Genomic DNA, 23,928 nt, shown 5'->3' with positions numbered 1-23,928 from the left:
ACAGAGGGAGAGGCATTGGTTCGGAAAATACATAAAGAGAATGGACATTTCTCTTTTAATGTAATTAAGAACTTGAATAGGTTACATATACCCAAGCTGAAAGAGGTAGTGAAGGGAGTAGTTAAGAACTGCTCACAATGCCAGATGATTAATACACCACACGGCCTGTGGAGTGCTGGATTAACTATAAGGTCGGGAGTACCCTGGGGAAGTATTTGCATGGACGTGGCCGGTCCTGTAGTACGATCCACAGGGGGGCACCGATACTTGCTGATAATAGTTGATTCGTGCACTGGGTACACCCTGGTCCATCCTCTGCGGCAAGGTACGGGGAGACAGATTCTAGCCAAGCTAGAAAGCACAGTAATGGCAATAGGAAAACCTAAAGAAATTAGATCAGACAATGGAGCACATTTCAAGGATACCATTATCAATAAATGGTGTATCAAAAACAATATAGAAAGAATATTTTCCCCACCCTATCATCCTCAAGGAAATGAGATAGTAGAGAAAGTGTTAGATAAAAATATAGTAGAATTGAAAAAGGGAGGAATAACCTCAGTAGCACAGTGTAAGAAAATATAATGGAGATAGGATCACAGAAATATTTACTGCCTAAAAGCTTGTTCCCTAAAGTCTGGGTCAAGGTGGTCAGACAGACAGAGGGAACATTTAGAGTTTTAACAGCTAGAAAAGGTCATGACCTGGCACAACATGGGGGCCAGAAATTAATAAAACCTTGTCCAGTGCTGGAAGAAATTAAAGGACCAGGCTGTTGCATCATGTGTTCATGTAATGAATTAAGGCCAGGATATCAGGGACCTGGTGGGGCAAGAGTACCCCCAAAAATAGAGGGGTTACCAGGGGACGCCCTATGGGGAATGACAACCCAGACAGGGCATTCTCCAGTAGTAATGATGCACAGATTAGTGGTCTGTGGACAGTGCAGGATTAGCATTGCGACAAATACCACTTTTCTCATGGCCAGAGAAATAGAGGGGCCTGAGAAGGGGGGGCAGCCTAGGAAAAAATGTAACTGCCTTGAAACTGCAGAAGGGGAACTTGTGACATGTAATGAGTGTAGGGAACTCACTTTCGCGGGATCAGCTGTAGCAGCGGGCCTCACTCATGCATTAATCCCCTATGATAAAAACGAGACCTCCAAAGGTCAGGAAAAGTCAACATACGCCCAGCCCATTATGGGTAGACAAAGAGACGACCAACTAAGAAATGTTATTGAACAGACATACAACTATGGGCCCACCTGGCTGCTGATGGTTAACCGAAGGGGAGAGACAGATACCAGACCTATGAGGTTTAGGCGAAAAGCCATAAATAGAGAAGGAAGAGTAGTATGGAGATTAACAGATTATAAAGAGGAAGTTAAAAATTGTCTGTACCCACCAGAAGATGCTGAAGTACTAGACATACCTTTTGGGGATCATAAAACCAGAGCATGGTACAGCAGTGATACAGATTTATTAATGAGAAAGTTCAAAGCTAGAGCACAAAAAGTAGGGCAAGTGGCATACTTCAGGTTACACGCTTTCCCTGTAGAAGGGATATTAAAAGGGGTGAGAAGACAATTAATTGTGTGCGCAGAAGGCCTAATTGATGATAAAGGGCAAGTGAGAGAAACAATTGTGGTTGAGGAATCTCGGAGGGGAGCCACAGGGCGGATAAACCCTCGCCGCAACCATTCTGATGATAAAGACGAGGCCACAGGGCCTCTTTACACACTAACCATAACAGTCACCACCAGAGTTGGGGTTGGCGAAGGTGTATACTCTGTTTCAGCTAGGCACTCAGTGGAACCCCTGTCTACAGACGCTGACGGAAAAGCAGCTGAACCTGTAGTTCCAGACCCCGAGCCAGAGTACAAGGACGTCCACGATTTTGCTACTACAATACCACTGAGAAATAACCCGAACAATGGAGGACCTAGAGATGCTTCTCAGCAACGACGCACAAGGAGGCCGAGAATGTCGTGCTTCAGCGGGTGTTTCCGATCAGGAAATGCTGACAGAGTACATGAAAATCCGAAATCAAAAGAAAAATCAACAAATCCTGCGCAGTGAGTCTTTGAAGAAGGGACAAAATCTGGAAAAGAAAGGGTTAGCAATACTAGGGTTAATAATTTTTGTAGTAGGAATAGGATTAGGAAATTATGTAATGAAATATAGAGTCCCTTACCAATACACATGCGTTACTAAGGAAATAAATGTGATCTGGTGTGAATACAACATGACATCACCAGGAAGTGAAAATAGTACTGAAAATTGCGGTCAGGAAATGAAAAACGAAACATGCTGTCACTATTTGACTCAAGGAGGTCGGAAATCCAGTATGATAGAATGCGATGTCAGCTGTATCAACACAGACGGGAAACAGAAATGTTCAAGAGGCAGGCAAACTCGATATTATCCAAGCTCATTGGGGCATAAAGTAAAGCGGGAGGTCCCGACAAAAAATACTCAAAAGGCAAGGAGATGTGAGCTTAGATACCCCTTGCTTATAAGGAAAGGGTTTCCGAGTTACACTGGACTTCGATGGTCACAATTAGAACAACGAGGAATAATATGGGGACCCACAACACCACTACTCACTAGTCTATATATAGGGGACCCGCAACAATATCCCAAAATAGATAAATCAATAAAGATACAAAAGGAACTAGGGTGGACAAATACATATGTATATCAGAATAGAACTTTACTGTGTACATTAGCCTATTGGAGTCAAGATAAATTTCGAAAGGGCATTTGGGCTGCTGATACAATCCAAGCAATGCCATCGTTATTGATTAAGACAGTAATACCTTCTCGAGAAATAGTAGAGAAGATACTTCAGAAAGAAAGGGAGATGATAGAAGAAATGAGACAGTATGCAATATCAGTATATATAGAAGACGAAAAAGATATAAGGGAAAAATCAATCTCTAAAAACGACATTAAAAAGGGTGTAATGACAATGGCATGCACCTGGGAAGATGATGAATACGTAACCTTCAGATATAGGCCCGTAGAAGAACAACTTAGGAATTGGATAAGTTGGTACTGGAACAAAGTTATGAAAGGAAAAGATCCTAAAACAGATTACAAGGAAGAATGGATTCATTATACGTTAATGAGTGGTTGGTGGGAGGCCTATGCTGGAGATATAGGGAATAATGCACAAAACCAGGACTATTTTAAAAATTATGTCCCTGACCACTTTGTGCCACCGCTCAGAACTAATTACACAGGGAAGCAAGAACATGGAGCTAAGCCTCAACTAATATATTTTAATGACAAATTTGGGAAAAGGTTGTATATAGTAAATCAGACTTCTGGGGCCCTACTTAAAAATATGGGGGTCATAACCCCAGATAACACCTGTAAGAGAGGAAAAGAGTTAATATGGCAACAACCAGCTTGTGACCTTCGAGACGACTTGCGTCTGGTATGGAAAGCTTGGAAGGAGATGATTAATGCAGGACATGTATACGAAGGATATAAGTGGATGAGAAACTTAACTCTTTATAGCAATACAAGTAAACGTATTTTTATAGGGAGAGGAGGGGTCTCTAATGTGATCAGAGCAATCTGGACAGGAGTTAAACAAGGAGTGAATAATGGAGTAAATACGTTTAAAGAAACCACCTCTAATATCATGTCCTGGGGATGGGACACTATTAAATCCCTGTTTGGGCCCTGGGTATGGGTTATAGGGGTTGGAATATTAATCATAGGAATAATATATGTCATTTTTGTATGCTTAAGGTGCAGGCGTCATAGACAACAGTATGCATATCACAAGCTCGAGTCTCAAAAACAAGAGCATGAGCATCAGCGTACTTTTGCTGAAATCTTGACCCGACGACCCCGGCAAGAAATCACCAACTGTTAAGGGAGGCCTAAGATAGACATAAGGAAAAGATAGAGGGGTGAAGGATACTGACCTCAAAAACCAAAATGGCTACCCAAAACACAAACAGATAAGGTATAAAGCCTGGAACAGTCAGAGACACAGGTCACAGCAGAAAAACAACTGAGGCAAGCATATTGGAATAATGGCAACTTGGAACAGTTCCTATGAAACCATGAGCCTAATCGGGAATGTATCAGGGGAAGGAAATCTGGGAGTGCGGGATAACGGTGAAGCAATACCGTTAGCTCTATCCATGGTGAGTTCCCTCCTCCGAGCTCTTGATTTGAATCTTGGTAACATAGTAACAGTAATTAAACTCATTAGGAGTAAGAATTGTTAATTGAATTCTAAAATCAAAATATGGTTTTATTTGGAATGCGGATTTCAGGACAAGATTTCAGACAAAGATAACAAAATGTAATTTGAATGCTGAATGAGATTTGATTTTTGTCAATAACAGGCACCTTATGAATACAAATATGGAATTACAAATTTACTAAATGGCTAGTATTAACACAATATGCATTGGCTATGGGATATCTAAATTCTAATTTTTTTAATAGGTAGGTATTAAGAAATAATATAAATGCTATACCTGATCATGCTTGTGTTCGATGGGTCACAAATAATAACAGTCCTCAGTTGTATGTCCATGGAAATGCAAATACTTGTGAATCCAAAATGTAGGGGTAGGAGCCCAAAGAATGATTTATATATCTTGTGTACTTAAAAATCAAAATTGACACCTGAGGCCTAGGGCCTCCAAACAAAGAAGGGGATTCACAGGAATCCGCACACTGAAGTTACAAATTCAAAAATGAACTCCAAAAAGAGATGTCCCGTGTAAGAATAGTTGCATGGCCTCCTGCACCAAACCAGCAAACCGTATACATAAATCTACGCATCCAACAGAGATGTAACTTGATCCGTTGGACGTTTAAGATTGATTGGGAAAATCCTGCTGGTTAATAAATAACCATTCTCACAAGGAAAAGAGAAATCTTGTAGTGTATATCCATAAAAAAAGTAATAATAATAATAAACCCCTAAATTATTCACCGGGCCTAATCGAAACCGTGTAAATATATAAAAGAATTAAGTTCCTAGGGAATATAGATAATCAAAAGCGCATGGAAAAACTTATATATTCTAGTAGAGGTAGGATGGAAAAATAATATAAAATAAAGAAAAATTGTATTTGATCTCTTACAGAATAAAACCGGGAAATGGATTGTGGAAAAAGAACAAGTGGAAGCCAGTGAATCACAATTCCCAGTGACAGCCCTAAAAGAGGGGTTCGCAAATGAAACAGATACACCCAGAAATCCCATAGAATTAGGAGGGTATCGTAATCATATAGTGAATACTTTGTTTGCTTTTGGAGATAAGAAGAGATTATTTAACACCTGCAACCTCAAATACCCCCCACTAGATTCCTGTCTGAACTGTGAGAAAACCGTGAGGTTTAGAAGGGGGGCCAGGGGCCTATACGGTAGTCTCTGCACCCCATGCTTTATCTTGAACAAGAATGAATGCATCAATATTATCAACCTAGACAATCACAGAGAAAAATTTGAAATTTTAGAGAATACAATGACTGTATATACAGACATTCCAAATTACCCATTGTCAGAAGGATTATTCACACCCATACCATGTATCAGCATGGTTAAATTCTATCCTTATAATGAGGAAAAACAAGATATTGTGACAATACGCAGGAATATATTTCCGTATATCTACGAAGACCTTGAAGGGAAACAACAAACTAAATATATAATCAAGAGAAAAAAAGTACCCTCTCGACAGCTGTAAAAACACTCGAACGGGGAGAACTATGTGGGGAAGGGGTTTGTATTATCTGTATATTATTTTATTTTTAAAGACAGTTTGGGGTATACCCCTGAAGGAGAAGTACCGAACAAGGACAGGAGGTGATGTGTACAGAAAGGCTTTCCTGGAACAACAAGCCTTCCTCGATGGAAGGAACAGTTTCCAGATTACACGCTGTATCCCTGAACCTGAAGGAGGAAAGATCCCAAGGAGTCGGTGCATCATCTGCTTTGAGGATGTAAGAGACATTGCCCATTCCACACTGCGAGGAGGCATGCGGGGATGCCTGGAATGCGTCTGCTTCAACATGAAGACAACGCTCAGGAATGGACAGGACTTTGGATACGAGGCTCCTGTAAAGGAGTGGCTTTTGGGACTATTGGTTGCATCATTGTTTTATTATTTTATTTTTTGTTTTTATATTAGCACACTGCGGATGTGCAACTGTCTAAAATGAGGTGGCTAACGATGGAGTGAGGCACGAAACAGGCACATTACTGTTGGATAAGCTTGCTATGTGTGTGGCTTAGAAGCTGCAAAAGGGGGAAAATTATATAGAATATTTTCCATAGTTATTCCTAGTTATTCTATGATAATCTTATGAATCAGTATGATTATCTTATGTTATTCTATGTATCAGGATGAGCAAAGTAGACAAATTATTTTTCTCTTTGAACATGTTATCATTTATATGATAAAAGGAGGGATTATGGAAGAAAAGTATAATATAACCTAGGATTTATATATACAGATATGTATTCTCATGCATATAGTCAGAGGACTGCTTAAAAGAATAAATTGTTCTTGTGACAGATAACCAGAAAGAATGTAAGGGAGGGGTGAGTGCTCTCCTCAGCTTACGTCATATAGGCATATGTGCAGGAGATAGGGCAGAATACTTTCCCATTGGTAGGTGTGCTCATGGGCTTGGTTGATGATAAAAAACAATGAGGAGAATGACAGATGGGAGCCCAGTTAGTACTTGGTACTCCCTACCGTTTGATACCTGGATATTAAAGCTGTGTGAGTTAATTGAGAGGCACTTACAGGCTAAGATTGGCTTAGTGCGAGGGGTTGAAGGGGGTGTCGAGGACCCGGCCCTAGGCCCCCCTGATGAGAGATTGACGGGGGATGGGTTAGAAAGGAATGCATTGTTAACCCCTCGCACACGCCATCGAGGTGGTAGTAAGAACGCCCGTAAGAAGAAAAATATGTGGTTCAGGGAATGAGCAGCCATGCTTGTCAGTAGAGGAGTCTGAAGTCGGGGGACTTAGATTTAGGGTTTTAAGGAGCAAGGTTAAAGTTCTGACTGAGAATACCCCAACCCTACAGGGGAGGGGCACAATGCCTGGCTAAAGAAAAACAAAAATAAGGAAAACGGAAGGGATGTCAATACCGAAAGAAAATTAATAATTAATGGCGGAGGGGCACCTGAAGAGGGTGTTGGGATGGTGGCAGGCTTTAACGTCTGGCTTACATGAAATCAAAGTTTGGAGGAAGTCAAGGAGAGATTATGAAACTGACACAGACACCAGTGATGAATAGGTTCATTAAAAACAACATAAGGGCTAGTGTTTTTCCACTCATATATTAAGTTGGGGGAAATTCCCAAACCAGAGGGGCCCATGACATAAAATATTGGGGACGGTTCTTTGGAGGTATGAGAAAATGACAATTGGAAAAACAGAAATAATTAATATGGTCATTGAAAAACAGGTTATATAAAAGATAAATGTCTTCCCGCTTGACATAATGGGGGCATTTCTTATCAAAAAAGGTACACTTTTGTATGCAAAAAAGATATATAAGGGATAAGTTTTTAGACCTTAGAGCAGGATCCCAGAATTTGGCTTCAGAAGATATCTACGAGCTGGTGAAGAGAGAACAACACAAGACAGCTGTAGTCAAGCTGGAGTGGCGCGCTCCCTCTGCGCGCCACTCCAGGATATGGATATGGAGAGAGGAGTGACGTACGCGGTGCGGACTCAGCCCAAGAGTTGTGACAGCAGGACTGATATCGAAGAGGTGTTCACGCGCATCCCTCATCATACAGAAAAGCTGGTGAAAGAGTTAAAGGGCTTTTACAACATGCTTGGAGCCGTGAACTGCACCTGGAGGCCAACAGACGGGACGAGGGGTTCCTCCACGCTACAGAACACCTTCCTGCTGGACCCACGCAAGAACCTGAAGCCTCCCCCCCTAACCTCAGTGTCAGTGAGGAGAGGCATATGCTGCGGCTGCACTGCAAAACCCCCGACGTGTTCGAAGAAATACCAGTGCACATCCCAGACAACAGGCAGGAGAAGTACGAAGTGCAAAGTCACGTCTTTCGAAAGTCTGGGTCCTGATCCTGCCCCAGATTCCCAAACCAATGCAGCTGTTCAAAGAGCTCATCAACAGCAAGGAGGAGGGATCAAATCCCGCAGAAAACGAGATGGCTATATTTAGGGCATGAGTGGTAATTATAATCTATATTACTTGTAGAAGTAGGAAAAGTAGTACATAGAAGTAATACATTTTAAGTTTCCTTTCATTTTTATGTCTTTTATTTTTTAGAAAGATACTATATACGATATAAATAAGTAGTAGACTTTAGGGGTGTTCGTACCCATTGTATTAATGGAAGTTCAGTAGCTTTTATCTCCGTGAAGGGGGAGCCATAAGATAAGGTAAAGGCCAAAGAGGAGGATGGATATTGGAGGGGTGTACCTTGATTTTTAAACATCGTGGTGGAAAGGTAATTTAGAAAGAGCTAAGAGGGGTATATGTAACTTGCATGTGATTAGCAAACTGCATAAGATGATATGTACACTGTAATCTGTACAACTCTATTCTTTTGATTGATTATAATAAAATATATCTTACTATAATCATATGTGACAAAGAGTCTTTAGAGGAAATACATTGAATACAGGACATCGATTACCAGATTTGCATCACACCCTTCACTTCGAGACTGGGCTGGAAGTTCAGTAGAACTTACCAGGGCTCCAGGACGTTCGGAGTACTTGAGTTCGTCCCCGAGACACCTCATTGTGAGGTACTGCTCGTGGGAACGTGAGGTCTGAGCTCGGCAAGGGGTCCGTGGCTCACGACAGCGCTTACCTCAAAGCTCACCTCGAGTGACCCAGACATCATAGGGCTTCGTTCACAAGCAGGGGCACCTTTATTATTGATTATAGACCTTCAACCGAATCAGATATTATCTTTTTAAATAATGTATTTTATGGGGGTATTTGGTCTAAATGTCAGACATATTCTTCATTTTAATAGATTTCATTTCATGAATGTATAGGTGTTTTTATTTTTATTTTTTATTTTGCTAGAGTGTATTTAAATCAATTGTCATTGATAGTGGTTTGCAGAAATCCTAATATTTCATGAAGTGGCAAATTGTTTAAAAAGTTTGAGAACCACTGATCTACAATACTGTGTTATCTACAATCCTTTAACATCATTTTCTAAATTGTAATTTTATTATTCACACATTTTTTTATTTTCACTTTGTTTTTTTATTTAGAAAGCATTTTGAATGAATGTATTGAAAAGCATGTCATACATCAATGTTATTATTATGATTATGATTATTAGTACTGATCAGCAAAAGGTCACACTCACCTATGTTCTGTGTGGCATTGGGTCCTGTAGCATTCACACAATGGTCACTGAAGTACCCAATGTCTTTCAGGATAAACACCAGGGAGGGCCACCCAAAAACAACCCCAGTAAAACACAGGCACTCCACCAGCCCTGTGGCCAAGGTGAGACAGTAGCGAACATTCACCATCTTCAGCCTCTCTCTCTATATTATTTTTTCCTTTACCCAATCTATATATCAATCTATATCTCCCTTGTTTTTCAGTCCTCAACCTCTCACTTGCTTCTGTTGCTCCTGTCTTGTCCTGAAGGGAAGAGTGGAGGAGGCAAATTGTCACACTTTTCACTCGTTTTTACATTTCTTATTTCGGTACTGAGTTATAGACATTTAAGTAGAGGGTGTGCACCATCAGTGGGTAAGTTGTCAAACTATGTGGGGTAGGTTCTCACATTGGATTTATCAACAAATAACACAACCAAGTCATTATGATTTATTTTTATTTTTATTGTATATAAAATACAAAACCAAATATAACCAAATATAACCAAAGGAACAGCGGGGAACAATTCCCATGACAAAGAACTTCGGAAGACACCTCATTCCCCGCCAAAAATCTCATAATCTCTACGACAAACGACAGTGGAATGAGAGTTTCCGACACTTTTCCCCTCTGCCTAAGGAATTGTGGGAGGGGGTCCAACAATAGACTAAACAATAAGAAAGAGAACACTGCTTTGGAATCATTGCCTTGCTGTGGTATGAAGCACTGTCCAGCGGGATGGTTGGAGGTATTTGATTGAAATTCAAATACATTCAAAACTACCGTCCGGTATCTCTCCTTCCTTTTCTATCCAAATCCATTGAACGAGCCGCCTCCAACCAACTCTCTTCCTTCCTCTCTCAGAATAACCTGCTGGACCCCCACCAGTCCGGCTTCAGACCTGGCCACTCGACGGAGACTGCACTCCTCTCTGCCAACGAGTCCCTTCAGGCTGCACGAGCAACCTCTCTCTCCTCTGTTCTGATCCTTCTTGACCTCTCTGCGGCGTTCGACACAGTCAACCACTCCATCCTCTTAGCCTCCCTGGCATCTACAGGGATCCGTGGCACAGCCTTAGAGTGGATCCAATCTTATCTCTCTGGCCGGTCCTCCCAGGTGTCCTGGGCTGGAGGAGTGTCAACCCCTCGCCCCCTTGTTACTGGAGTCCCCCAGGGCTCAGTCCTTGGACCCCTCCTCTTCTCCATCTACACAAGATCCCTTGGCCCCGTTATCTCTGCTCATGGCATCTCCTATCATTGTTATGCCGATGACACCCAACTCTTTCTCTCTTTCCCCCCATCAGACACACAGGTCTCTACCCGTATCTCCGCCTGCCTAAGAGACATCCAGAGCTGGATGGGCAACCACCATCTAATGCTCAACCCAGATAAGATGGAGGTGATCTTCATCTCTGCTTTAACCTCTCCCTTCTCTGATTTCTCCATCTCACTAGGGGATACCACAGTGACCTCATCCCCTAGTGCAAGAAACCTTGGAGTGGTGATGGACAACAGGCTATCCTTCTCCAAGAACGCTATGGTGACCCGGGCGTACAGGTTCTTCCTGTACAACATCCGGAGAATCCGACCCTTTCTCACCACCTACTCCACTCAGCTCCTTGTTCAAGCAATGGTCCTGTCCCGCCTGGACTATTGCAATTCTCTGCTGGCTGGCCTTCCAGCATCTGCCATCAGATCCCTACAACTCATCCAGAATGCTGCAGCCCGTCTGGTATTCAATGTTCCCAGACATTCACATGTCACCCCCCTGCTCAGCAACCTCCACTGGCTGCCTGTTATGGCTTGCATCAAATTTAAAACTTTGGTGCTCGCATACCAGGCAGTTAAAGGATCAGCCCCTGTGTATATTCAATCCCTTCTCAAGACCTATACACCAACAAGACCCCTCCGTTCTGCCACTTCGTGCCGTCTGGCGCCTCCCCCTCGCCACACCTGCACTTCACACTCACGACTGCTGTCTGTCCTGGTTCCACGGTGGTGGAATGACCTCCTGGTGAATGTCAGAACGGCAGAGTCTCTGACCTCCTTTAAGAGCAGACTGAAGACCCATCTCTTCAGGCTACACCTTTCCCTCCCCAACTCACAATCACTGTGATTAGCCTTAGACCGTAATGGCACTTATGTATAGATATCGTTACTTGTATAGGTATTGTTGTTTTTATTGGCTGTTGTTGTATTCTAGCTGCCAACAGTGGTATGCTAGTTTGAAAGCTGATTGTACTCTTCAAGGGTTCTGAATTTCTGTATGTTTACACTAGGACTCGGAACTGTACTGTCCTCTCAGGTCTACTTTTGCACTTGTTCTTGTGATTGATTTGCACTTTGTTGTACGTCGCTCTGGATAAGAGCGTCTGCTAAATGCCACGTAATGTAATGTAATGTAATGTAATGATTGACCAAATAACAAACTTCTGTAAACTTCAGAAATAATTATGCTGCTGCTTTCAGCAGTTACATTATCAGTGAAGGCAAGTGAGCCAGCACTCTGGCAGCCATGCACACTATAACACCCCCACCACTTTTCACAGATGAGGGGAGATGCTTTGGTTCTTGGGCAATTCCTAACCCTAACCCTAGCCACCGCACTTTGCTCTTGCCATCACTCTGATACAAGTCAATCTTGGTCTTTTCTGTCCACAATACCTTTTTCCAGAAATCTGCTCCTGAAGAGGCATTTTTTTCTTCATTATGGTGAGAATTATTTTGTCATCTATTGTAGAGGTCTTTCTTTGCCTACCAAACCCCATTTCAATTACTGAGCAAACCAGTCCACTCTGTCTTCTTACTGATGTTTCAAACTATTTATTTTGGTAAGCTTATTGATTGGCCTATGACTCTTACCAGTTTTAATTCTTATTCCTAAACCTCATAACAGCTTCCTTGACTAGCACTGGCACAACTCTGGTCCTCATGTTGACAAACACCAACAACAAACTCCAAAGGTGATCAAAAGCCTAGAATCAAGACTAGATACTGAAAGCTTATATCTGAACTAAGGAAATGATTAAGTACATCTAACTAATCAAACAGCATAGAAGCCAACTGTCCAATTACTTTTGCTCCCCTAAAATGTAGCAACTATCAAATCAGTTAAAGCTGATGACAGTAGTGCAAACATAGTGAGAAATGCATGTGTTCAAGCACTCAAAAGGTTGATATATGACCGCTGCACTGCCTATTGGGCAATTCTCACCAAGTCTTGAATTTTGATTAGCTGATAAATAGATAGATAGATAGATAGATAGATAGATAGATAGCTCTTTATTTATCCCTGTGGGGAAATTTCAGTCTCATGGCAGCAGAGATTAATAGAATAAAAGGAATAAGGGAATAAATAGGAGGAACACAATAGATAGAAATACTTGCGGCCATATTTCTTTGTGTACATTTTTGAAGGAGGCAGTACTCCAAACTTCTATATGGCATTGAAGCTTATTTGCTTCTTAACCCTATCCAATCTGCCCCTTAGTGGTTGAGTCATCACATCTCAAATTATTGTTGCCTTCATATTTATAACGTACAAAAACATCCATCCATCCATCCATCCATTATCTGAACCCGCTTATCCTGATCAGGGTCGCAGGGGGGCCGGAGCCTATCCCAGCATACATTGGGCGAAAGGCAGGAAAACACCCTGGACAGGTCGCCAGTCTATCTCAGGGCACACACACCATTCACTCACACACTCATACCTACGGGCAATTTAGACTCTCCAATCAGCCTAACGTGCATGTCTTTGGACTGTGGGAGGAAACCGGAGTACCCGGAGGAAACCCACGCAGACACGGGGAGAACATGCAAACTCCGCACAGAGAGGCCCCGGCCGACGGGGATTCGAACCCAGGACCTCCTTGCTGTGAGGCGGCAGTGCTACCCACTGCACCATCCGTGCCGCCCGTACAAAAACATGCAATGTAATAAAACGACAAAATGGCAATACCAGATTGTTAAAAAGACTCTCCACTAGTGAGAACAGCAGGTTAGATGTTTATCAGCCTCTTACTTGCAAAGCAGGACAATACAACTCCACTCCAATAAACACATTGTTGCTTACTTTTATTCCACGTCCAGCCGATATATTTCCGGTTGGGTACAAATAAGGTTCTTTTGCAACTTATTCAATACAGACTGATGTTCAAGTTCATTTCGTAATCTGTTCAGCCGTTTTTATTTTTGCAGGGACTATACCGTAGCAAATGCCGTCTTGAACTACTTCTTATTGTTGCATAAATGCATTGCTAGGCCATTTCAGTACCGAACTAATGGGAAACATGGAAAGCTTCTTCTACAGTGTTTCCTACCCTTTCCAACAAGGTATAATGTGTCATATTCAGGTGATGGACAGTTTAGGAATATTGCTGTGTTCGTAAAGATAAACCCCCAATTGTACTGGCTAACGGGGCTAGCAGGGCTCCGGTCAACCTAATTTTGAAATAAAGCTCCAAGTAAATGTGATGCAGTTTGGTTAGAAAGCATTAGGTTTGGTTAGAAAGATTTGGAGAGGTTTTTGGCTATCTTGGCATGCTTTATAAAAACATACTCTCGTGTATGTGAATAAAACACATTTGAAGGTTAATTGTCTTTACATTTTGTATAAAAAAAGCTGTTTTAATAGAAAACATTTCTTATCTTTCAAGTGTCTGGACAAATATATAAACAGATGTTTTGTATTATATCCATCCTCATGGATATCTTGTGTCTTCTCCTCTCTTGAATTTCATGCGGTTTCTGTTACTTTGCCGTGCAAACTGTTTATTATTGTTGTTTATCACCCCCTGGGTCCTCTGGGGAGCTTCTTGGATGAGATGGACATCCTCCTTAGCTCCTCACCAGTCAATGACACCCCCCTGATCCTCCTGGGTGACTTCAACCTCAACTCAGAGTCCACCCAGTCTACCTTTCTCTCCCTCCTTTCTTCTTTTGACCTTACCCTCACTCTTTCCCCTCCCACCCACAAAGCAGGCAACCTTCTTGACCTCATCTTCACAAGGAGCTGCATAACAACCAACCTTTCTGTAACACCACTCCATATATCTGACCACTCCTTCATCTCTTTTTCTCTTCCACTCTCCTCTAACACCCATCCATCTCTCCCACCATCCACTGTCACCTGTCGGCGGAACCTACGCCACCTGTCTACCTCCACCCTCTCATCTACAATCCTCTCCTCCCTACCATCCGCGGAGTCTTTCTCTCGACTGTCTCCCGATGATGCTGCTACAACTCTCATGTCCTCCCTCTCATCTTCCTTTGACTCTCTGTGTCCCCTCACCACCAAACTAGCTTGGGCCTCCCCCCCCCCCAGTCCTTGGCTTTCTGACGCTCTACGAGCTGTCCGAACCGAACTGTGGGCAACGGAGAGAAAATGGAAAAGGTCCTGTCTCCCCAGTGATATGGCTTCCTTCCATGCCCTCTTATCATCTTTCCATTCCTCTGTCTCTCTAGCTAAATCTTCCTTCTTTCACTCAAAAATTAACGCGGCCGCCTCTAATCCCCGCAAACTGTTTTCAACCTTCTCCTCTCTTCTGCCCCCCCCTCCCCCCTCATCACTCACACCTGATGACTTTGTCTCCTTCTTTGAAAAGAAGGTTGATGCCATTCGCAACTCCTTCTCACAACCTTCTCCCGCTGCTGACCCTCCTACCTTCCCCAACTCCCTAGCCTCCTTTTCTCCCCTCTGTGACGCCGACACATTGAAACTCCTTACATCCCACCGCCCAACCACCTGTCCTCTTGACCCCATCCCCTCTCCCCTCCTACAATCTATATCCAATGACATTCTCCCTTTTCTCTCCTCTCTAATCAACACCTCCCACTCTTCCGGCACCATGCCCTCTTCCCTGAGTCACTCCCCTCCTCAAAAAACCTACTCTTGACCCCTCTGCCCTGAACAACTACTGGCCTGTCTCTCTTCTTCCCTTTCTCGCTAAAACTCTGGAACGGGCGGTCTGCTCCCAACTGTCCACTTATCTTTGCCAGAACAATCTCCATGACCCCAACCAGTCTGGCTTCAAGAGTGGCCACTCCACTGAGACCGCCCTGCTCGCGGTCACTGAGGCACTCCACTCTGCTAAAGCCAAATCCCTCCCCTCTGTCCTCATCTTCCTCGACCTGTCGGCTACCTTCGATACAGTCAACCATGAGATTCTGCTCTCATCGCTGTCTGGGATGGGTGTCACAGGGTCTGCCCTCGCTTGGTTTTCCTCCTACCTCTCTGGTCGCTCCTACCAGGTGACTTGGAGGGGCTCAGTCTCTGACCCTCACCCCCTACAAACTGGAGTCCCACAGGGCTCAGTTCTTGGGCCTCTCCTCTTCTCGCTATACACCATGTCTCTTGGTTCTGTTATCTCTACCCATGGCATTTCTTATCATTCCTACGCTGATGACACCCAACTCTTTATTTCCTTCCCCCCCGACACCCAAGTCACCACACAGATCTCTGCCTGCTTGGCTCATATCTCTGCGTGGATGACTTCCCACCACCTGAAGCTCAACCTTGCCAAAACTGAGCTTCTCTACATCCCTGCTAAGTCCTCTCTGTCAATCGACCTCTCACTGACTGTTGAGGACTTTGTAGTTTCCTCCTACCTTACAGCAAAGAATCTTGGGGTGACTCTTGATAACTGCCTCACCCTGGCTCCACAAGTATCCTCCACTGCCAGAACCTGCAGGTTCTTTCTGTATAATATACGCTGTATCCGTCATCTCCTGACGGAGAAAGCCACCCAGCTCCTAGTCCAGACGCACGTCATTTCCCGCCTGGATTACTGCAACTCCCTCCTAGCCGGTCTCCCAGCGTGTGCCATCAAGCCCCTCCAGCTGGTCCAGAATGCTGCAGCCCGCCTGATCACCAGTCAGCCCAGGTCGGCTCATGTCACTCCGCTTCTCATTGGCCTCCACTGGCTTCCTATTGCCGCACGAATCCGTTTCAAGGCCCTAGTGTTGGCATTTCAGGCTGCTAAGGGGACTGCCCCACCTTACATACAATCCTTGATCACTCCCTACTCCCCAGCTAGACCACTCCGGTCTGCCAGCTCTGGTCGCCTTATGGTTCCCTCTCTACGTGCACCTGGCGGTCAAGCTGCACGTTCACGCCTGTTTTCCGTTCTGGTTCCTCAGTCGTGGAATGACTTGCCTACCACTGTCAGGACAGCAGAATCCCTCCCCCTATTTCGACGCAGACTCAAAACCCACCTTTTCAAACTCTACCTTAGTCCTCCCTCCTGATTTTCCCCGCCCCTCCTTTCTGATATCCCTATCCTTGTCTAACCCCCCCCCCCAAAAAAAAAAAAAAAAAACATTTGCACTTATGATGACTATATGTTTAGAACAGCATTCCATGTGTATTTTCCTAGTTCTGGATGTGATGCTTTGACTTGTGGTAGAACCTATGCACTTGTAAGTCGCTTTGGATTAAAAGCGTCTGCCAAATGACAAAAATGTAAATGTAAATGTAATGGCATGCAGGAACAAATACTTTGCATAGCCTTTTAGTTGATGGATTACTATTTTACGATGTGTGCATTCATGGTTGCTGCCATTATTGTGAGACATCAGACAACTGCTTCTCGTGAAAGAAGCTTAAAGTTCACACGTAGGAATTTCGACTTCTATTGCACTTTTCCTGCGTAGAAGGTTGAAAAAACTTGAGTTCCGAGTAATTCTTACAAATAACACAACAAACTATAAAAGGAACAATTCATGTTATTAATTGATGTACGCATAGATGACATGACTTTGATATGATAATTTGTGTGTTTCATTTGGAGAAAGTTGAGATGAACACCAACTGTTTAAAAGGTTATAAGTCTTTCTACTCTCATCAGGCTCCTTTTATTATATTTATACATAGACTGAAGAATGTTACAGCAATTTAACCTGTCAAGGTAAAATTCATGGAATGTCCCTTCCCAGCTCTGCCCCAAATGACTTTGGCTCAGCCACAAATGTATTCAAACCTTGGTGACACCCCTGGATCTGCTCATGATCCAAAACATATGAGCGTATCTGTGAAGCACAGTGAAGGAAGTGTCACAGCTTGGGCTTGCATGGCTGCTTCTGGAGTAGGCTCACTAATCTTTATTCATAATGTAACTCATGAAAAAACATTCTGTCTGCCAACTTACAAAGAAATGCAGACAGACTGTAATAGGTAGGAACATCATCATACAGCATCATCATACATGACCCAAAACACACTGCCAAGACAACAAAGGACTTCATTAGGGAGAAGAAGTAGAAGGTTTCAAAATACTTAGCGTAAACTTTCATTGTTCATATCAAAGAGCACCAGATTTATGCATTTACTTGTTGAAAGTCCAAAATTCTTCTGAGCTAAACCCCAACACCCTGAAATAGTAGCAGGACCCCTGCTGTCAACTGGTTGGGATCCCTAGCTACCTAACTAATGACCAAGGAAGAGGCAAAAGGAGTGAGATACAGATAAACATATCAACGAAACACAAAAGTGGGTCTGAATTTGAAGTCATTGACGATTTTGCATTGTGCAAGGATGCTGTTAAAATGAGTGAGTAAGTTTGACAGTGTGAAATTCAAAAGGGATTTTTTTAGGGGGGGGGGCGGGGGGGGGGGGTCTCCCGTTGTGGGTCTGAACGAGTGTGCTTTACATGCTAACAGTAATCCCTGAATGTTAAGTAATCTAGATGTACTGTTTATAAAAGGTAAAAGCACCAGATTTCAAGCTCCAAAACCAATAGTAGATGAGGGTGTGTTTACTAAAGCTGTTGGATTTGGAAAATTTGCCTACTTACTACAGATAAGAAATGGGTTATATGGTTACATCTTGGGTTTTAAAGTGGTCTTGTGTTTCATTTGGTGTTCCCCCTCTGATCTGCTGGGCAACCGCAAATTTGCATACGTATATTCTTTATTTTTCAGCAGTAACTATTTGTTGTTTGCACAACTACATATATACTATAAATACAGTACCAACTACATATATACTATACAGGACCAAAATACTCCAGTAGGAAGCATAGACATTTGAATCATATCTTAGTTATATAGCCAGCTAGTTACATAACCAAATAACATAGCCTTCGTTTGGTGTTGGATTCGGGATAGCTGAGGGAGGCAGGTGTCAGGAGGGGGGAAGGTATTCGCAGCAGAATTGGGATTTGCAGTGTGCAGTTTAAATGATATTCATAAACTGACGATTTCCCACACTCTCTGTGTGCTGGAGCGATGTTTAACCATAGTTCTTTCTTGGTTTTGTTGAACAGCGTAGCCCAAAAACTGGAAAATAATATTTCTTTATTCAGCGCCACATCAAACAATATCTCCATTTAGTTTGGTGTGAAGCTGTGGGACCGCTTATTTCTGTTTTTTCCACCATATCTTATGTAAAAAAATACAAATAATAAAAATTGTTTGGTGTGTTTTGCTTGTTGGTGCGCTTTCATTGAAAACGTCAGCTAATCAGAGAAAATCGTGAATTACCCCAGTAATGTGATGGTGCTTCTGCCAAATCAACCCTGATTGCAAAGTCATTTAAGGCACTATGATGAAGATTAAAATAATGTAAATAAAACATGAAAACATAAAACATAGATTCAGTCCAAAGCAATTGAAGACCATTACCGAGGTAAAACCATTAACCAATCAAAAATGTGTACTTACCTTGACAAATTAAATGAAAATAAAAGATCCCACACATGAAGATAACTTTTTCTTCAGTGGCTCTATTTTCCGGCCAGCATATGGCGTGCAAGCTGTAGTACTGGCTAAATGGTATTTTCATAATGGTGTTTTGGCATATCCAGATTTTGATATCCCATTTCATCACTCCTTATGTAACAAAGAGGGAAGAGAGCCAGTAATTGTGTGCGGGAATTCAAGTACATCAAAATTGGCATATAGCATTATCTTTTTTCAAGAAGCACAATACTTGCCAAGTGTTAGCAGATAATCTTGAACCAGATAGCATGAGTGTTGTTTGTGGATTATGTTAAAAAATGTAATCTGGCAACTTCATTACATCAAACAAACAGACAAAACCAATTGATCCCTTCATGATGAATTTTCATAATAAACTTTGAGGGCTTACAGAAGTTTCCCTGGAGAAACAACAAAATGGGAGACCACCAGTAGACAGTAGAAAGCTGGGAAAAAACAGGAGAATTGACAGGAATCTGCTAGTATTGCATCAGGCGCTGCCTACATGCCATTCATTTCAGTCAGATAACTTGATTTACCTGTGTATTGGCAATCCGAGCATGCCTTAGTTAAGTAGGCACACCCGGATGGGATTAAGGCTGTGACAATTTGTTGCCGAAATGTCACACACCGTTTGTGGGAGGACAGGAGAGCTGGACACAGGGAGATATGCCAAAATTCATACACAAATGCAAGCATTAACTCAATTGATCAGCTGACCGACAACATAAACTAGCTACTCTGCAGAACCCTGGATACTATCGCACCTCTTAAAAAGAGGAAAGTCTGCCATAAGAAATGAGCACCTTGGTAAAATGAACATACTCATATATGGGTGAATGAGAAGCATCAATTGTACAGCCCGCAGTACTGGTCGGGGTGGCGGCCTAGCCATTTTCCATAAGGATGAGCTGGAAATATCATCCCTCCCCCTCCCCCCACCATCCTCATTTGAATGCCTTGCTGTTCAATGTAAACCACCTTTCCATATGACAATAGTACTTATCTACCGGCCACCCAAACTTAAACCAAATTCTGTCTTCATCTCCGAAATCCACGACCTTCTCACAACACCTCATCCTCAAACATAATAATCCTCGGAGACGCCAACATCCATGTTGACAACCCCTCCTGCCCCTTTGCATCTGAATTCCTGCAACTCATCGACTCCCTCAACCTCTCACAACAGGTCCATGTCTCCACACACAGGAAGGGCCACACACTGGATTTGGTCATCACTGACACCGCCCCGGTCAGCAATCTGGTCGCCTATGAAATGGGCGTGTCCGACCACAAGGTCATTTCCTTCATCCTGCCATTTCCCCCCTCCCACACTAAACCCAAACGTCAAATTCATTTTAGAAGCCTAAAAAACATTAACCCAGACACCCTGACTGCAGACCTCAACCTTCTCTCCTCTGCCACCCATTCATCAGCCACTGAATCAGTGGCATTCTACAACTCATCCCTGAGCAGTCTTCTGGACACCCATGCCCCACTACAAACTCGATCCGTTACCTTCTCTCGCTCAGCTCCATGGTTCACCAGCGAGCTACGAAAAATGAAGACGGCTGGGCGTGTCCTTGAGCGGTGTCATATTGCCTCTGGACTAACGGTCCACAAACTGGCCTACAGGGACCATCAAAAGGCCTATTCAAAGGCACTCAGTGAGACACGGGCTAACTTCTTCTCTAACATCATTAACAACACCCCTGGCTCTTCTCAACCATAGACCACTTCTTAAAACCACAAACCCCCACAAACAGAGCAGCCACAATAGAACAGTGTAACGAATTCCTTGCGTTCTTCAGAACAAAAGTTGAAAACATTCGTTCCTCCCTCTCCGCCCCCCCTTCTTCATCCGGGCCGACTGTTAGCCCACAGCCTGGGCCTTCCCAGCCTCTCTGCTGTTTTTCTCCCACCACGCAGCAAGAGGTTGAGGACACCATCGGCCGGATGAAGCCTTCCACCTGCTCCTTGGACCCCCTTCCCACAGCCCTGGTCAAACTGCACATCAAAGCCATAAGCCCCTTGATCACAGAAGCCATTAACCACTCCCTACAGTCCGGCCACGTCCCACCAGCTCTGAAAATGGCCATTATCACTCCCCTTCTCAAAAAACCCACCCTAGACCCGGAACTTCATGCAAACTACAGACCCATCTCCAACCTCCCGTTCCTCTCCAAGGTCCTGGAGAAAATAGTCGCCACCCAGCTACAACATCACCTGAACAGCAATAACCTTGCCGAAAAATTTCAGTCCGGTTTCCGCTCCGCCCACAGCACTGAAACAGCACTGGTCAGGGTCACCAACGACCTTCTCATGGCAGCTGATGCTGGCTCTCCTTCCCTCCTCATCCTCCTGGATCTCACAGCCGCTTTTGATACCGTCGATCACACCATCCTCCTACACCGCCTTCACTCCACCATTGGACTCCGCAATACCACTCTGGACTGGTTCAAATCATACCTCTCCGAAAGAACCGAGTGCATCTCCTTGGGAGGTGCTAAATCCCAGACCCAGCCTGTCACCTGTGGTGTCCCCCAAGGATCTGTACTCGGCCCCACCCTATTCACACTGTACATGCTTCCCCTCGGCCGTGTCATCAGCAGGCATGGATTGGCTTTCCATTGCTATGCTGATGACACACAGCTCTACATTAAACTGGACCCATCATCAGCACAGTCACCCTCATCCACACTCACCATCTGCCTGGAGGAGATCAAGGCGTGGATGAAACAACACTTCCTGCAGTTGAACAGCGGCAAAACAGAAGCCATCCTCATCGGAACCCCACACCAGGTCAACTCATCCCCCATTACATGCACCACCTTTTCTGGCCAGGCTATCCCACTGTCATCGGTCATCACCAACCTGGGTGTCAGAATGGACCCCCACCTCAACTACGAGGCCCACATCAAACACCTCTGTAAAACATCCTTCTTCCACCTCAAAAACATAGCCAAACTCCGCCCCACCCTGTCTCTGCAGGATGCTGAAACATTAGTCCACGCCTTCGTCTCCTCCAGGCTCGACTACTGCAACGCACTTGTCATCGGGATTCCAAGCAAGAGCCTTCAAAAGCTTCAATACATCCAGAACAGTGCTGCTAGGATCCTGATGAGAGTGCGCAAACATGATCACATCACTCCCATCCTCCACTCACTACACTGGCTCCCCATCTCCTCCCGTACAGAATTTAAAATCTCCCTGCTGACCTACCAATGCGTCCATGGCAACGCACCCCCCTACCTCAAGGAGCTGGTCAAGACTCCTCAAACCCACCAGGACTAAGCTGGTCACTATGGGAGGCCGGGCCTTCTGTTCTGTCGCCCCTGAACTGTGGAATGCCCCACCTAAGAGCACCACAGTCAGTCGACTCTTTCAAGAGCGGTCTTAAGACCCACCTATTTGGAAGAGCCTACCCACATTTTTAGTTTTAGTGATGATGATGTCTGGATACTGCTGTTTTATTTTGCTGTTTTTTGTTATTTTTATTTTTTATTTGTATTCTCTGATGTTTTTGACTCCTGTAGCACTTTGAGATTCTCGAATGGAAAGTGCATTATAAATTAAATCCATTATTATTATTATTATTATTATTACAGCGCTTTGGATGTATTCAATCGCTTCCTTCATGCAGGTATACGAAAGCGATCAGTATCTCGGCTTTTGATTGTCTCTGGAGTCATTTATTAGCTTTTGTCAACTTGCAGACCAGAGTTGTGCCAGTGACAGACAAGGATTCCATTATGAGGCTGAGAAATAACCTGGAACCTAGGGTGGCCTGTAGTGTAGTGGTTAAGGTGAATAACTGGGACACGCAAGGTTGGTGGCTCAAATCCCGGCGAAGCCACAGTAAGATCTGCAAAGCTGTTGGATAGCTGCTTTCCCCAGTAGAGCAGCACATACCGCCCAGCACACATTTTTGGTTTGCTATTTAACTGCTGTCACCTTGATTATGAGGAAGATTAAGTCTAGACTAGACCTATCGACAGCAGCTCCTGGCTACAGGTCAGTGTTTCTCCTGACTTTATGATTCACACAATCACAAGGATTACAAAGTAAATTCGTAAGGGGTAGCACAACATCGGAGAAGTTCCGGCAGAAACTACCAGCAGAAGAGCACGGGCACACAAGTTTATTTTCCACCAACCTTCTTGCTCCAAAAAGGCCTTCGGTACTCCAGTCCGAGGCTCGGGCGGCCTGCCCCGCGGCAAGAGACGTATTACCGTATTACAGAATAATAAAATGTCAATCCTGACCTCTTTACACTGCGAAAGTTGTAAAAGTTTAAATGAGAGGATTGCAGTTCTGGAAGGACGGATCTCCATCTTGCACTCCATTAAAGATGACGAGCTGTTCCTCGATTCATTTATGGAACCCCGTGGAACTGATGCTGCTGTTTCGCTGCTTCGCCCCGAGGCCGAGCTCCCCGTGGCAGGGGCGGCTTCGAAGGATTGGTCACAGCTAGGGGCTAAGCCAAAGAACTGCAGCACTCCAGCTTCCACAGCTAATGCTGCTTGGATTACTGTCCCGACGGGCAGCCGACAAGGAAGGCGCACCTCCTTACCCCCAGTTCCAGAAGAGTTGCGGCTGACGAACACCTTCCAAGTGTTGGACGGACTCACTCAGCCCTGGGAAGACCCCCAAGAAAACAATACTTGGGACCTATATGTTGCTTGCGGTTTGAGCGAGCCTGGCTCCACTCGAGTGACACTCCCCTCCACTCAGAAACCAGACCGGCGGTCTTCACACCAGGCAGCGACCTCTGTTTCCCAACGAAGGATCCTCAGGGAGGCGGTGATCAGCCGCCAGCTCTGGTGGTTCTCCTGACCCTGGTCCAATGCGGA

General features: G+C 44.0%; 2 protein-coding genes across 2 annotated transcripts in view; one reads left to right on the top strand and one right to left on the bottom strand.

Annotated features, from left to right (window-relative positions):
* Positions 1 to 18,705, bottom strand: part of LOC133110454 (equilibrative nucleobase transporter 1-like) — a 31,230-nt gene extending 12,525 nt beyond the window's left edge. Inside the window, exons 1-2 of the mRNA XM_061220585.1 lie at positions 18,688 to 18,705; positions 9,361 to 9,529 (exon numbers count right to left, since the gene is read on the bottom strand). Coding sequence (XP_061076569.1) covers positions 9,361 to 9,529; positions 18,688 to 18,705 — 187 coding nt within the window. The remainder of the gene's footprint in view (positions 1 to 9,360; positions 9,530 to 18,687) is intronic.
* Positions 1 to 23,928, top strand: part of LOC133110142 (equilibrative nucleobase transporter 1-like) — a 124,848-nt gene that overhangs the window by 43,754 nt on the left and 57,166 nt on the right. The gene's annotated exons all lie outside the window — the stretch shown is intronic.

This window comes from Conger conger, chromosome 14 (assembly GCF_963514075.1).
Source record: "Conger conger chromosome 14, fConCon1.1, whole genome shotgun sequence".
NCBI classification, from domain to species: domain Eukaryota; kingdom Metazoa; phylum Chordata; class Actinopteri; order Anguilliformes; family Congridae; genus Conger; species Conger conger.
This window is presented reverse-complemented; position numbering and strand designations above follow the sequence as displayed.